The following is a 13,033-nucleotide window of genomic DNA, read 5'->3' as shown; positions in this document are numbered from 1 at the left end:
TGATCGTGTATAGGTTACTGAGAAACTGAATAAACATTTTGCACCTCCATTCACATAAAATAACTTTTTTTTTTGTTATTTATGCAGAGAGATAATTACTAGCACTTAGAAAACTTCTGTTTGATATTCATTGAGAATTAAATGATTTTATAATATGCCATTTTATCCTTCTCTTTTAGGGTAGTTCTTCAACCCTCCTGCACGATGTGGTTCAAGCAGTGACAAGTAGAGTAATCCACTTTGCAGGGTTTGTCTCCTTTGTTATTATTATTATTTTTTTTAATTGCAAAGTAAATGTGATGTGTACCAGCATAGACAATTTATAGCAGTTCTAATCCATAAAATAAATTCTCTCTTTAATTGTAGGAAACTCTTCTTCAAAATATGCCAAGCTAAATGATATACAAATAATAATAAAAAAAAAAAATTGTTTTGCTTCATTGACAAACAATCAAATATTATATTAAATCAAATATTGTAGAGAAAAAAAATTAGCAATGTATATATTGTATTTATAGAAACACTTATTTCAAACTAGAAAATAAGGAACTGCAGATTGTTTTGTTAATGATAATAGCTTGTATTGGTTGATAAGAGATCTTGCTGATATATAATATGAATGGCTTTGTATATAGTTAAGACTATTATAGCCTTGGGAGATTGATGTTGATATGGCAGCCAATATTCATAGATTGCTACTGATACTAGAAAATAAACTCAAATCTCTTATTACCTGAGCTGATCTTTTCATGGATTCTGTAATCATTCTACTTCTTCAGAGATGATCATATCACAAACACATAGTAAACATGACACACACTGCTAATCATTTGGATAAAAAGATTAAACGTTAAGCCAATAGCTAATTGATATGACTGGGAGAATCATTTGGTATGTTACTATCAGGACTAATGCAATATACTACAGAGGTCCACAATTTTCTGTGCAACGACCCTTGCTAATCTTCTTTTTTTGGCTGTTGGCTGTTAGTTCTGTAGGGTGGCCAGTATTTGCCGTATTATCATTAGCACATGATGCAAGAAAGCAAGCTTATATAGCATCAGCCAAAAACACACACACACCCTTCTTATTTCACCCATCCACTCGCTCCAAATGTTTGTCTAGTTCTGCCTTGAATCTGTTTAAGCTATCAACCTCTACGACAGTTGGCAGTTTGTTCCAGCAATCAACCACCCGCTGGCTAAAGTCAAACTTCGGCACATCTATCCTACAACTGTCTTTCCTCAATTTGAATTATACCCTATCAGGCAATTATTCTGAGCAAGAGGAAGAATCCCATCAGCATTGAGCATGCTCAAACCATTCGAGGCTTTATATACCTCAATCAGATCACCATACAGGTGCCTAGTCTCCAGACACTGTAATTTGCAAAACTTAAGCATTTCTTTGTAAGAGCAACCCTTTGTTCCATTCACTAATCTTGTTGCCCTTCTCTGTACTCGTTCCAACAGCTCTACATCCTTCTTAAAATGAGGCCTCCAGACCTGTATACAGTACTCAAGGTGCGGCCTGACCATTGCCTAATACAAGGGGATAATCACCTCCTTATCCCTGCTAGAAAAATTCCTGTATATCATTGACAATTCACCATGAGCTACTCTTGCAGACCACCTGCACTGCTCAGAAAACTTCATATCTGCCAGCACAATTACCCCCAGGTCCTTTTCACTCTCTACCACTGTCAGCGTAGTACCACCCAGTTGATACGTTACTCTGGGGTTACTGCCACCCATATGCAGTACTTTACATTTGTCAATGTTAAACTTCAGTTGCAACTGCTCAGCCCATCTCAATTTTTCTAGATCCTGTTGCAGCACTGTACTTTCATTAGTGTCATTAACAACCCTGCTGACCTTCATATCGTCTGCAAACTTGGACATTAAGCCTGATATACTATCATCAATATCATTGACGAATACAGAAAACAACAATGGAACCAACACTGAACTCTGGGGAACTCCACTAATAACATTAGTCCAAGAAGGGCAATGTCTATTGATTACTGCTATCTGTCTTCTCACACTCAACCATCCCTTTATCCATAGCAACAATTTGCCTCCAGTGCCACACTGCTCCAATTTGTGCAGCAGTCTTCCATGTACAGCACTATCAAAAGCCTTTCTAAGATCCAAATATATGATATCAAAATTATTCTTTGTGTCCAGTTTCTTTGTGACTACATCATGGTATCCAGTCAAATTTCCACAAGGTTCTGTGCAACAACCCTTGCTATTCTTCTTTCTGTGGTTGTTGGCAGTTAGTTCTGTGGGGTGGCCAGTATTTGTGCCGTCTTGAGTTCTGCCTGGATTTAGCAATGTCAAAAGCCTTCATATCAGTGACACAATACATTTGTTCGAAAACATAAGTTTGGATTAGTTAATTTTATTCAAAAGTGCCCTTCCAATATGATGCTTCCATGCAGTGTCTTGGGATATTAGTATTAGTAATGGCCACATGGTGCAAGAAAGCCTATGACTTATGCTGCACCAGCCAAAAAAAAAAAAAAACTAATAATTAATAAAAGAAAAGGAAATTAAACTTATCATCCTATGCGTTTCCCTCACCCAAAGGTACTATCCAGATGACCTTTGAATTTCCCCAAACTGTCAGCCTCTACCACCCATGTAGGCAACTTATTCCAGTAATTTATAACTCGCTGGCTAAAATAAAACTTCCTGCAATCCAATCTAAACATCTCCTCCCGTAACTTGAATTTATGTCCCCTAGTTCTAGCATCATTTATAATCTTGAAAATTTCATCCTCATTCATTTTACTGATGCCTCTCAGAGCCTTAAACACCTCAATCAAATCTCCTGTAAGGTTTCTAGTTTCCAAACTCTGCAACCGACATATTCAAAGTCTTTCTTCATAAGGACACCTTTTTGACGATCTCACCAGGCGAGTTATCCGTCTTTGCACCCTTTCAAGAAGCTCGATGTCTTTCTTTTGGTGTGGTCTCCACTTGAACACAGTATTCCAAGTGTGGCCTAACAAAAGCCTTATATAATGGGATTATCACGTCCCTATCTCTACTTGCAAAAATTCGATAGATCATCGATAGGACACCATAGGCCTTCCTTCCAACCTGTTTATAATGCTCAGAGAATTTCGTGTCTGACCGTATTGTAACACCCAAGTCTCTTTCCTCCAGTACTGGGTTTAGTTGAACCTCACCAACTGAATAAGTTATTTTGGGATTACTGTTTCCCAGGTGTTAATACCTTATACACTTTGTTGGATTAAAGCACAGCTGCCATTTTTCTGACCATTCCTGAAGTCTATCTAGGTCTCTCTGAAGAAGCTCAGTTTGACAGTGAACATTAACTACTCTACCAATTTTAACATCATCTGCAAATTTAGACATCATGCCCTCTATCCCTTCATCAACGTTGTTTATGAAAATTAAAACCAACAGTGGTCCTAATACTGATCCTTGGGGAACCCCACTTCTTACATCAACCCAATCTGAGGAATAGCCGTTTTATCACAACCCTCTGCCTCCTACCCTGAAGCCATCTAAGGATTTTCCCAGTGATTCCAACCTGTTCCAGCTTATAAAGCCATCGCTCATGTGGGACTGGGTCAAAAGCTAAGCTTTGCTGAAATCTAAATAAACAATGTCGAAATTATTCCCTAAATCCAGCGCATGAGTGACCCTTTCATTGCCTCCATGATTTTCTCTACTAATGAAGTCAGACTGACAGGTCAATAATTTCCCACTCTTAGAACCACCCTTATGTATGGGAGATACATTGTCACTTTTCCCATCCAATGAAATCTCCCCAGAGTCTAGTGATGCTCGCATAATTAGCCTCAGTGGTTCAGTGCACTCACTTGCTGCCTCCCTTAAGATTATAGGGTATATTCCATCAACTCCAGGAGCCTTACTGGCCTGTAGGCTCAAAAGTTTTTTCATTAAATAATCTTGTGAAATTTCAATATCATTAATTACATATTTTTCAACTTCACTCCCACAATTTCCCATTGCCACAAAAGATTTTTCTTCTGTAATTATCGATGCAAAATAACAGTTGAGTTCATCTGCAATGGCAGCTGGTGTATTTAATACTATCCCCTTTCCCTTATGTAAAGGTCCGATCTGGTTTGTCCTGCTCTTAGCATTTATATGTGAAGAATTCCTTATCCCCCCCTCCCTCTTTGCTCTGTTTGCTAGTGATTTCTCATAAACTGCCTTTGCCTGTCAAACCTCTTCTGTTACTCTATTACAGATCATCTTGTAGCTGTTATAGGCTACAGTACTTTTTATTGCTCTGTAACTTTCCATGCCACCTTTTTCTGCTCAAGTAATGAACTTCACTATTGATCCAACTTGGAATCCTCCTCATGGAGTATTTTTTTAAATGGTAAATACGCATTCAAGGCGTCTTTGATTGTTTTAAAAGCATACCACAGTTCAATTGTATTCGTTCTCTGTGCAATATCTACCCAGTTAATAGAAGCCATGTAGAACCTTATGGCATTGTAATTTCCTTTTCTGAAATTATAACCCATTCCTTTGCCTTTTACTACTGCTACTTCTCTCTTCATCATCTGCCGTAGAACTCCGTGATCACTTTCTGCTACTGGTTCCTCTGCTCTCAGCCCTGTTATGTCATCTGATTCGTGGGTGATGATGAGGTCTAGGATATGCTTTTCTCTAGTACTTTCCCTGACATGTTGATACAAATAACAATCATCTAGTTGATTTAAAAATTTTGTTCCCCTTGTCGAGTTTCCTTCCCATTTTCTCCAATCAGTTAGAGGCAAATTGAAATCACCCATAATAAGACATTGACACTTACTTGTCCATTCCATTTGCATGTAGAGGCTTTCGTCATAATCTTCACAATCATCTGGTCTGTAGATTACTGCTACTCGTATTATACATTTGTTTCCAACTATCTCACACCATACAGATTCTATACTAGCATGTGAAACGTCTGAATCGGGGAAAGCTATCATCGCACACAGGCTGCTTCTGATAAGCATTATTACCCCACCTAAATACATTATACAAGCCATACTGAAACTCATCATCCCCTATTTCCGGGTGGCACCATATTTCCATAAGCCCTGTTATGTCCATGTTACTTGTTTTAACCAGCAGTTCGAATTCTCTCATTTTATTGACAACACTTCTAACATTATTATATAAACAATTAAGACTTAACTGTTCTTGTATATTTAACAACCCTAATACCAAAACACCCTTGAAGTTTTTTAGGCTCTCTTCCCTGGCATTAGCTACCCGCTCACTTGAAATGTTTCTCCCCCCCCCCCAGAACATCTAGATAATATATCCAGTTGGAGAAACAGATAAGAACTTTTGAGGTATGTGCAAGAGTTACTTTGACCAATATTATCAGATAAACGCATGTCAGTATTACCCACATCCCCACCCTAACTAGCAGTTTCTCTGAACCTTTAAGGTATCCTCAATAATACTGGCAAAAACTTTTGCACCACCTTTGTTTAAGTGTATCCTGTCTCTACAAAACAAATTCCTTCTACCTACAAGCTGATAGAAATTTCTCCCCAAAAGCCTTGCAGAGTCCTTCAAGTCTTGAGTTAATCCACAAGGCTTTTAACATATAATTCCTCCTATTGTGTCTGGGCAGAATTGCAGACACATAGACATTGTGGCCTAGCTCGCGGCATTTCCTCAGCATGGACCTGTATTTTTCCAACAAATCGTCAGATTGTGTACGTTTAATGTCATTAGTCCCCACATGAATAATAATATTCTCTTTACCCCCCTTAAAATCTGACAATCTGTTGGTGACATCATTATTAGTTGCTCCCGGCAGACATACCCTGGTTCTACTCCACCTATCCTTATTACAAAAAATATTCCCCGTTTTCTCCAATCAATTAGAGGCAAATTGAAATCACCCATAATAAGACATTGACGCTTACTCGTCCTTTATTAGTCTCCTAATAAAAACAAAGTCCTTTTGAGCCAGAGTAGTTTGCACTTGGTTTTTCTGTTTTGAGGCCCAAATCAGGAGTGCATCACTTAGTAGATTGCTGGAATCTTGAGTCCCTGACGACCTCCCAGATGCATTATTCTCGAAGGCAAGCACCTTTTTTCGGTGACTCAAATTGTTCCATCAGTGCACCAAATTGTAATTTAAGATTACAATTTGGTGCACTCCTTACATTGATCACAATGGAAAGAATCCCCAGGTGAGCTATGATTAGTCACCAGGTCAACTTTGGAAAACATTCCACAGGTTCCGCAACTGATTAAATCATGACTCACATGTAAATCGCCATCGGCTATTTCCGTGTGAATCACGATATACCCTGTGACATGTTTAAGGCAGATCTTGTAATTACCATTATAAAATTAGCTAAATATCAATGAAAATTAACTTTAAACAATGATATCTATAATATTATAAAAATCAAACTGTTGGGAAAACCTATAACAAAATAATCCAACAATATACTAAATAAATCAAATATTTAAAAGAAATAATCAACAGTAATCCAATCCACTAAATTGAAGTGCCCTGGTGAAGCATGTCTGCTCACCTCGAATGCCAACACTCCTGAAAATCACCCATATGGTGATTTTCAGTTGTTAGTATATCCATATTAGGGTGAACCACTCTGATCCTCTTTACAGGTTTGTAACATGGTATCCAAGTATTATATTGATCAGTATACACTTGAGCTTAATTAATACAACATGCCAACTTTCTCTCTTATCTATGTGATTCACTTTACAACACTGGTACATTTTTGGAGAAACTGTCATAAAACTGATCACTACAATGCGCATTTGATTAAAAAAAAAAAAAAAAAAAGTTCACTCTATTGTAATTGTTTTTAGAGAACTATATCAAAACAGCGGTTTCCTGGATGTATATTTGATCTTCTAACAAAATTTCAAGAAAATATTTCTATTGATAGCTGCGTTATAAACTTCAAAAACTTGTGTCGAAGGAACTTCACATGCATCTCACCAGAAACGAAAATAAATAAATAAAACTACGCTATGAGTAACGGATTGAGAAATTGTAAGTAATTGTTAATGAATAATTCAATATTTCCTTGATATGCATTTGATACCATCAAAAAATAGGTTAGGTTAGGTAAGGGAAAAATTGAATTTTCATTATCACACACACGCTGAAAAAATTCACAATAAAGTGTTGTATGTTTCGATGCTTGAATTTCATTCTGAGCTGCAAATGTAATTTCACTTCTCTTGCACTGACAGAGTAGCTGTTTACCGAATGAAGGAAAACAGGGTTCATTTTCCTGAAACTTCCAGTTCCCTTCATTCGCTTGAAAAAATTCCTTAGGAGAGAGAGTTCACCCTTTCTAGTCTGACCAGAGAGAGAGAGAGAGAGAGAGAGAGAGAGAGAGAGAGAGAGAGAGAGAGAGAGAGAGAGAGAGAGAGAGACTCTTTTGGTGGGGAGAAAGCCAGGAGATTGTCAAAGGTCCAGACCTGTAACTTTCATCACAGATGATGTTCTAGCAAGTCAGTTTCATCGTGGATGCAGAAGTTCTAATAAGTCAGTTTCATCGTGGATGCGGAAGTTCTAATAAGTCTATATCTTTATTGCATTCAGTTTCTTCGTTGTTGATATTTTAATCTTTTCTTGGCGCAGTATAACTATAGTCGTTTTTGCGCCAATAAAATAAAAACCAACCGAGAATTCAGTTTCACAACAGATGCTAAACTTCTAATAAGTCAGTGTCTTCCTCCTAGAATGCTGAAGTTCTGATAAAGTCCGATTTTGGTCCGGTGCGCATTTGATATAAAAAAAAAACACTTTTCTTTACTGTAATTGTTTTAGGAAACAATATTTTTGCATTTTTACTAACAGTACTTTGCATTTTTACGTTCTAACAATATTTTGCATTTTTACTTTCTAACAATATTTTGCATTATAGCTCTGTTACAATGTTTTCCTTTGTTGTTTTATGTAATTGCTGTGGCCAACAATATTGTTGCAGGAAGTTTCATTGCAGATGCTGAAGTTCTAATAAGACAGCCTCAACCTAGGATGCCGAAGTTCTGATAAGTCCGATTTTGGTCTGCTGCACATTTGATAAAAAAACCTCTTTGCTTTACTGTTAATTGTTTAAGGGGACAATATTTTTCATTATAGCTATATGTCATCTTTATCTTAGCATTATAGCTCTATGTCAGCTTCATCCTAGCATTATTTGACTTCCTCTCTTTGCAACTTAACTTTATCCAGTCCAACTTTCCTAACAATGAGGCAATTTTCCTTGCTGATTTTAATGTTCACAACTCCAGCTGGCTTCCGTTTTCTAGTCACACCGACCCAGCTGGTCGAGATGCTGAGGCTTTTCCAATTACTAATGACTTTGCATAGATTGTTCATTTACCTACCAGAATACTGGACAGCCCTAACCATACAGCCAACACGCTTGATCTTTTTCTCACAAACAACCTTTCAAAGTACACGACCGAGGTGAGTGGTCCTTTAGGCAGCTCAGATCACAAATTGGTGATTGTCTCTTCTCCAATGGACTCTTTATCTCATGGCTATTCCCAACCTTGTGTTTTTGGCATTACAAGAATGTAAAATGGGATGACCTGCGAGATTTCTTTTCTTTGTTTCCTTTATTGAATTACTGTTTCAAATCTTTTGATGGCAACATTTGCTCACATCATATCAGTGAAATTATTCTTGTAGGAATGGAATCCTTTATTCCACACTCCACTTTAAATCTCATTCTTTGTTTCATTTTCTGCCTACACCAAAGCTCGCAACAATTTTAAAGCAGTTATTAATGAGTCCAAACTAGATTTTAAGCAGGCTAAGAGTAGAAAACTTGCTTCTTGCCCTAATGGTAGCCGAGAATTCTGGTCTCTTGCCAAAGCTGCAACTTTTGCACATCTCTGCCACCTCTACCAAAACCAGATGGTTCTATTGTCACTTCAGCCAGGGATAATGCTGACTGCTAGCATCCCATCTTTCTTTCAACTCATGTATTAATGACCTTGGCAAAACACCTCTCACCATTCCCAACATGCTCCATTCAATTCCTCCTGTGGTCTTCCGTCCAAAGGACGTCAGAAAGATTTTGACCAATCTTGATGCTAAGAAAACTCCAGGTCCTGATGGTATTTCTCCACTTGTTCTCAAAACCTGTTCTCCTCGACTTCTGTTTTTGCTGCTGTTTTTCACTTTTTTATTCCAAAGGTGTTTTTCCTTCTGCTTTGAAATTTGCTCATATCCAGCCAGTTCCTAAAAAAAGAGTGATAAATTATTCCCATCCAATTATTGTCCCATTGCAATTACTTCTACTGTTTCTAAAGTAATGGAGAAATCAATTAACTGCCAACTCTTAAACTACCTAGAAACCTTCTGTCTGATCAACAATTGCCAGTATGGATTCCATTAGTGTCGATCCCCTGGTAATATTCTGGCTTATATTACTCATTTATGGACAAATTCAATGGAAAAGTTTGGTGAAACACAAGCATTTGCTGTTGACATCTCAAAGACTTTCGATTGTGTTTGGCATAAAGGTCTTCTAAACAAGCTTCCATCTTACAGTTTGTCAACTGTTTTTTCTAATTGGTTATCCAATTTTCTCTCTGATCGCTCACTGAGAGTGATGGTAGATGGCTCTCTGTGTTCTAACTTCTCCACTATTGCCGGTGGCCGCCCCCCCCCAAGGTTCAGTTCCTTCCCCCACTCTTTTCCTCTTGTATATTAATGACATTCTTCCATTAACTGGAAATCCTATTCATAGTTTTGCCAATGATAGGACATTGCATTCCACTTTCCATTTGAGAAACCTTGCCCTGCTCAATCAGCTTCAACTTCTCAAATATCCACTACCAATTCCTTAAATGCCGATCTCTAGGTAATTCTCCAGTGGGGCAAAGACAATTTAGTTGATTTCAATTCTTCTAAAACCCAGTCTTGTCTTATATCTCACAAAAATGATTCTTCTGCTCCTATGCTTATCTTTGGTGACACTCCAATTTCTAGGCAAGATGATATATCTCTTTTGTGGATTACCCTGACTTCTAATCTCTCTTGGCACAAGCACATTACAAATATTGCTTCCTCTTCGTTTAAAAAACTTGGTTTTCTCTTTTGATCTCGGCGTTACTTTTCTTCCAAACAGCTGTTCACTCTGTACAAATCGCAAAAAAATCTGCCTTACCATGGAATATTGTTCCCACATCTGGAGCTGTGCCCCAAAACCTCTCTCAGGCTTCTAGATTCCATTCAGAAGAGGGCAGTTAATTAACGACTCATCTCTAACAGTCTCTCCACTCTGTCTCATAGACATTCTGTTTCTGCTGTATGCCTCTTCTACAGATACTTCCATGGGCACTGTTCTTCTGAATTGGCTTCTATAATTCACGCTCTCTCTTTCAAAATGGCCCGAACATGTGTTGCCACCAGCCAACATCCATTTACTGTCCAACTTCGAACTCACAGAACCAACTTTTCATCTTCCTCATTTATTCATTCAGCTGCTGTTTTCTGGAATAACCTTCCTTCATACGTATTTCCTGAAAATTACAGTCTACAGAAGTTCAAGTCTAATGTCAGCAAATATCTTCTTTCGTCTTCTCAACCTCCAACTCATGCACGATACTAAGTACTATAGGTTCTAATACCTCATGTTTGGGGTTTTCATTTAAAAAAAAAAAAAAAAAAATTCTGCCATTAATACACTCCCACTTACACCCGTTCTATTTTCTATTATTATATCAATTTGTCACTAAGCTTTAATGTTCTTAATTATTCTTCTTTTCTTCTCTGTATGAGGTTTAACTTTAGGAACCATAGTGAGGGGTTTTTAATTTAAAATAAAGTAAAACAGCACTATAATCCATGATATCGGTACAGAATTCACTTCTAAAATGACAAATTTAAATAAATAAAAGTAATCACGTGACTTGCTGTTATTTTGACAGTACTGTATATGAAAGGTACAATATGACATGAAGTAACTAGTGCACCAATAAAGCTAAACAGGAACAACAACAACAACAGTCCAGAGCAGCATGGTAATTGTATGGTTGCAATCTTTATTTATTTACAAAGATGTTTTGACTCCATCTGGTGGTTCAGTGTTATCAGCCACTTCCAAGAGTCAATTGTTTGTTATTGTTATTTGTTTTTTAGGAGCATTAGCAACTAAGGCCATATTGCTCCGGGGATATGCGGTGGTTATTCCCTGACCTTTCCGCATCCTCCGTATTTGGTGGTCATGGGTTCAAACCCCAGTCTGATCAAGAAGTTTGTGCTATGCACTGCTGCTCCTGCCCACCTGGCTATGGAGGCACCCCAAGAGTCAAAGTGCTCCTCTGGGATCTATGTATGTATCGACAATTATTTTACAAGTTAGAAGCCCATTCTGTACCTAGTATTAGCAAAAGGAGAGGGCAATAACTAAAGGTTGTCTTCAAGGTTTGTTCTTAGTCCTAGTGACTTGGAATATTATTCTGAATACGTAGCTAGTTATATATTTCTAGTGTATGGTGACGATTTTTACATAGATGATCTGATGATCCTTGTGGTGCTGCAACTATGGAGTTATGCAGAAGGCACTTGCAGAAGGCTAATGGCATTCAGCTTTGGCTTGCTCGAATGACTTGTTTCTTCCATTACTTAAGGTCGATTCTCATACTCTTGACTAGAAACACGCAAAATAGATATGATTTGAACAAACACACCCATCCTTTTCCTGCAAAGGTTGAGAGAATGAGGAAAAACACTCTTTGCACAAACACTCTCATCCTTTCCGTAGGAAAGGATGCGAGTGTTTGTGCAAAGGTTGGCAACCAGTAATCATCTCTATTAGTCTGTAATTCATTACCACATAATATCTTGTTTATAACTAATATATATATATATATATATATATTCTGTATATTACATATCTATAATATAATGGTTTTAAGGTAATAATTTTCTTTGTATATTATGAGCAATGGTGAAATGTAATTTGGTGTATTCCATTTTAAGGGTATTGTTTGATACTTTTAATACTGTGTAGTATATTTTATTTCATGATGCTGAAATCTTTACTTTTATAGTGGACTTCGTAATTTGAAATGGTATCACCAAGAGGAACAAAAAGCCATTCCAAAAATTGAACCACCTGTATCAATTAATGCACGGTATGTAAGATCTCTCTTTCTCTCTGATATTTCTATTCTTTTTTATCTCAATTTTATTTATAAAATTAAATGCACAAGGCATATGTTCTGGGTTTAAATTAACTATATATAATATTGGTGTAAATACACCATAGTTTACCCATAAGTTTAACTACATAAGTGGTGCCTGCGTAGCCAGGTGGGCAGGAGCAGCAGTGCATGCCACACGCTTTTTAATTAGATCGGGGTTCGAGCCTGTGAGTCACGAAATACAGAGAATGCGGAAAGGTCAGGGAATGACCACTGCATATCCCTGGAGCAATATGGCCTTAGTTGCTAATGCTCCTAAAAACCAAATAACAACAACTACATAAGTAGTGTTAAGGCATCGTTTGATTTTATTTTATATTGTGGCTACCTTCATATTGTGCCGACTGGGTAGTTGTGTCCACAGAATAAATAACAGTAGTGTCCTCTATTAGAGAAACATTGTTTATTCAAAATAGTGCAATACCTAGTATCTTGTTGTGAAGGTAGCCACAATATGAGATAAATCAATCAATGCCTTAACACTATTTATGTAGTTAAACTTATGGGTAAAGTATGGTGTATTTACACCAATATTATATAGTTAATTTCAACCCATAACATATTATGCTTTGTGCATTTAGTCTTCTGAATATTATTATTACCTACACCATTTGGCATCTCTCGTATTGTGGAATTCACTTCACAACCGTGATGTCATGTTTGCATTTCCAGGGTACCTGCCTGCCCATCATTAAGTGAACCAACAAGCTCCGAAACGGTGCTGTCTGGATGGCTGTGTCTACTGAGAATAAATAACAGTATTCTCTTCAATTAGAGAAGCGTTGTTTATTCAAAGTAGGGCA

The 13,033-nt window shown here is 37.3% G+C and overlaps 1 protein-coding gene across 1 annotated transcript in view; it reads left to right on the top strand.

Moving 5' to 3' along the window:
- The window catches only part of Rab3-GAP (Rab3 GTPase activating protein), a 606,356-nt gene that overhangs the window by 258,600 nt on the left and 334,723 nt on the right, over window positions 1–13,033 (top strand). The window contains exons 10-11 of the mRNA XM_090376553.1: window positions 180–247; window positions 12,078–12,161. Coding sequence (XP_090232679.1) covers window positions 180–247; window positions 12,078–12,161 — 152 coding nt within the window. The remainder of the gene's footprint in view (window positions 1–179; window positions 248–12,077; window positions 12,162–13,033) is intronic.

The sequence above is a fragment of the Mastigoproctus giganteus genome, chromosome 6 (assembly GCF_048544385.1).
Source record: "Mastigoproctus giganteus isolate SK-2022 chromosome 6, ASM4854438v1, whole genome shotgun sequence".
Classification (NCBI taxonomy): Eukaryota; Metazoa; Arthropoda; class Arachnida; order Uropygi; family Thelyphonidae; genus Mastigoproctus; species Mastigoproctus giganteus.
Note: the sequence above shows the minus strand (reverse complement) of the source record. Positions and strands in the feature narration are given on the sequence as shown.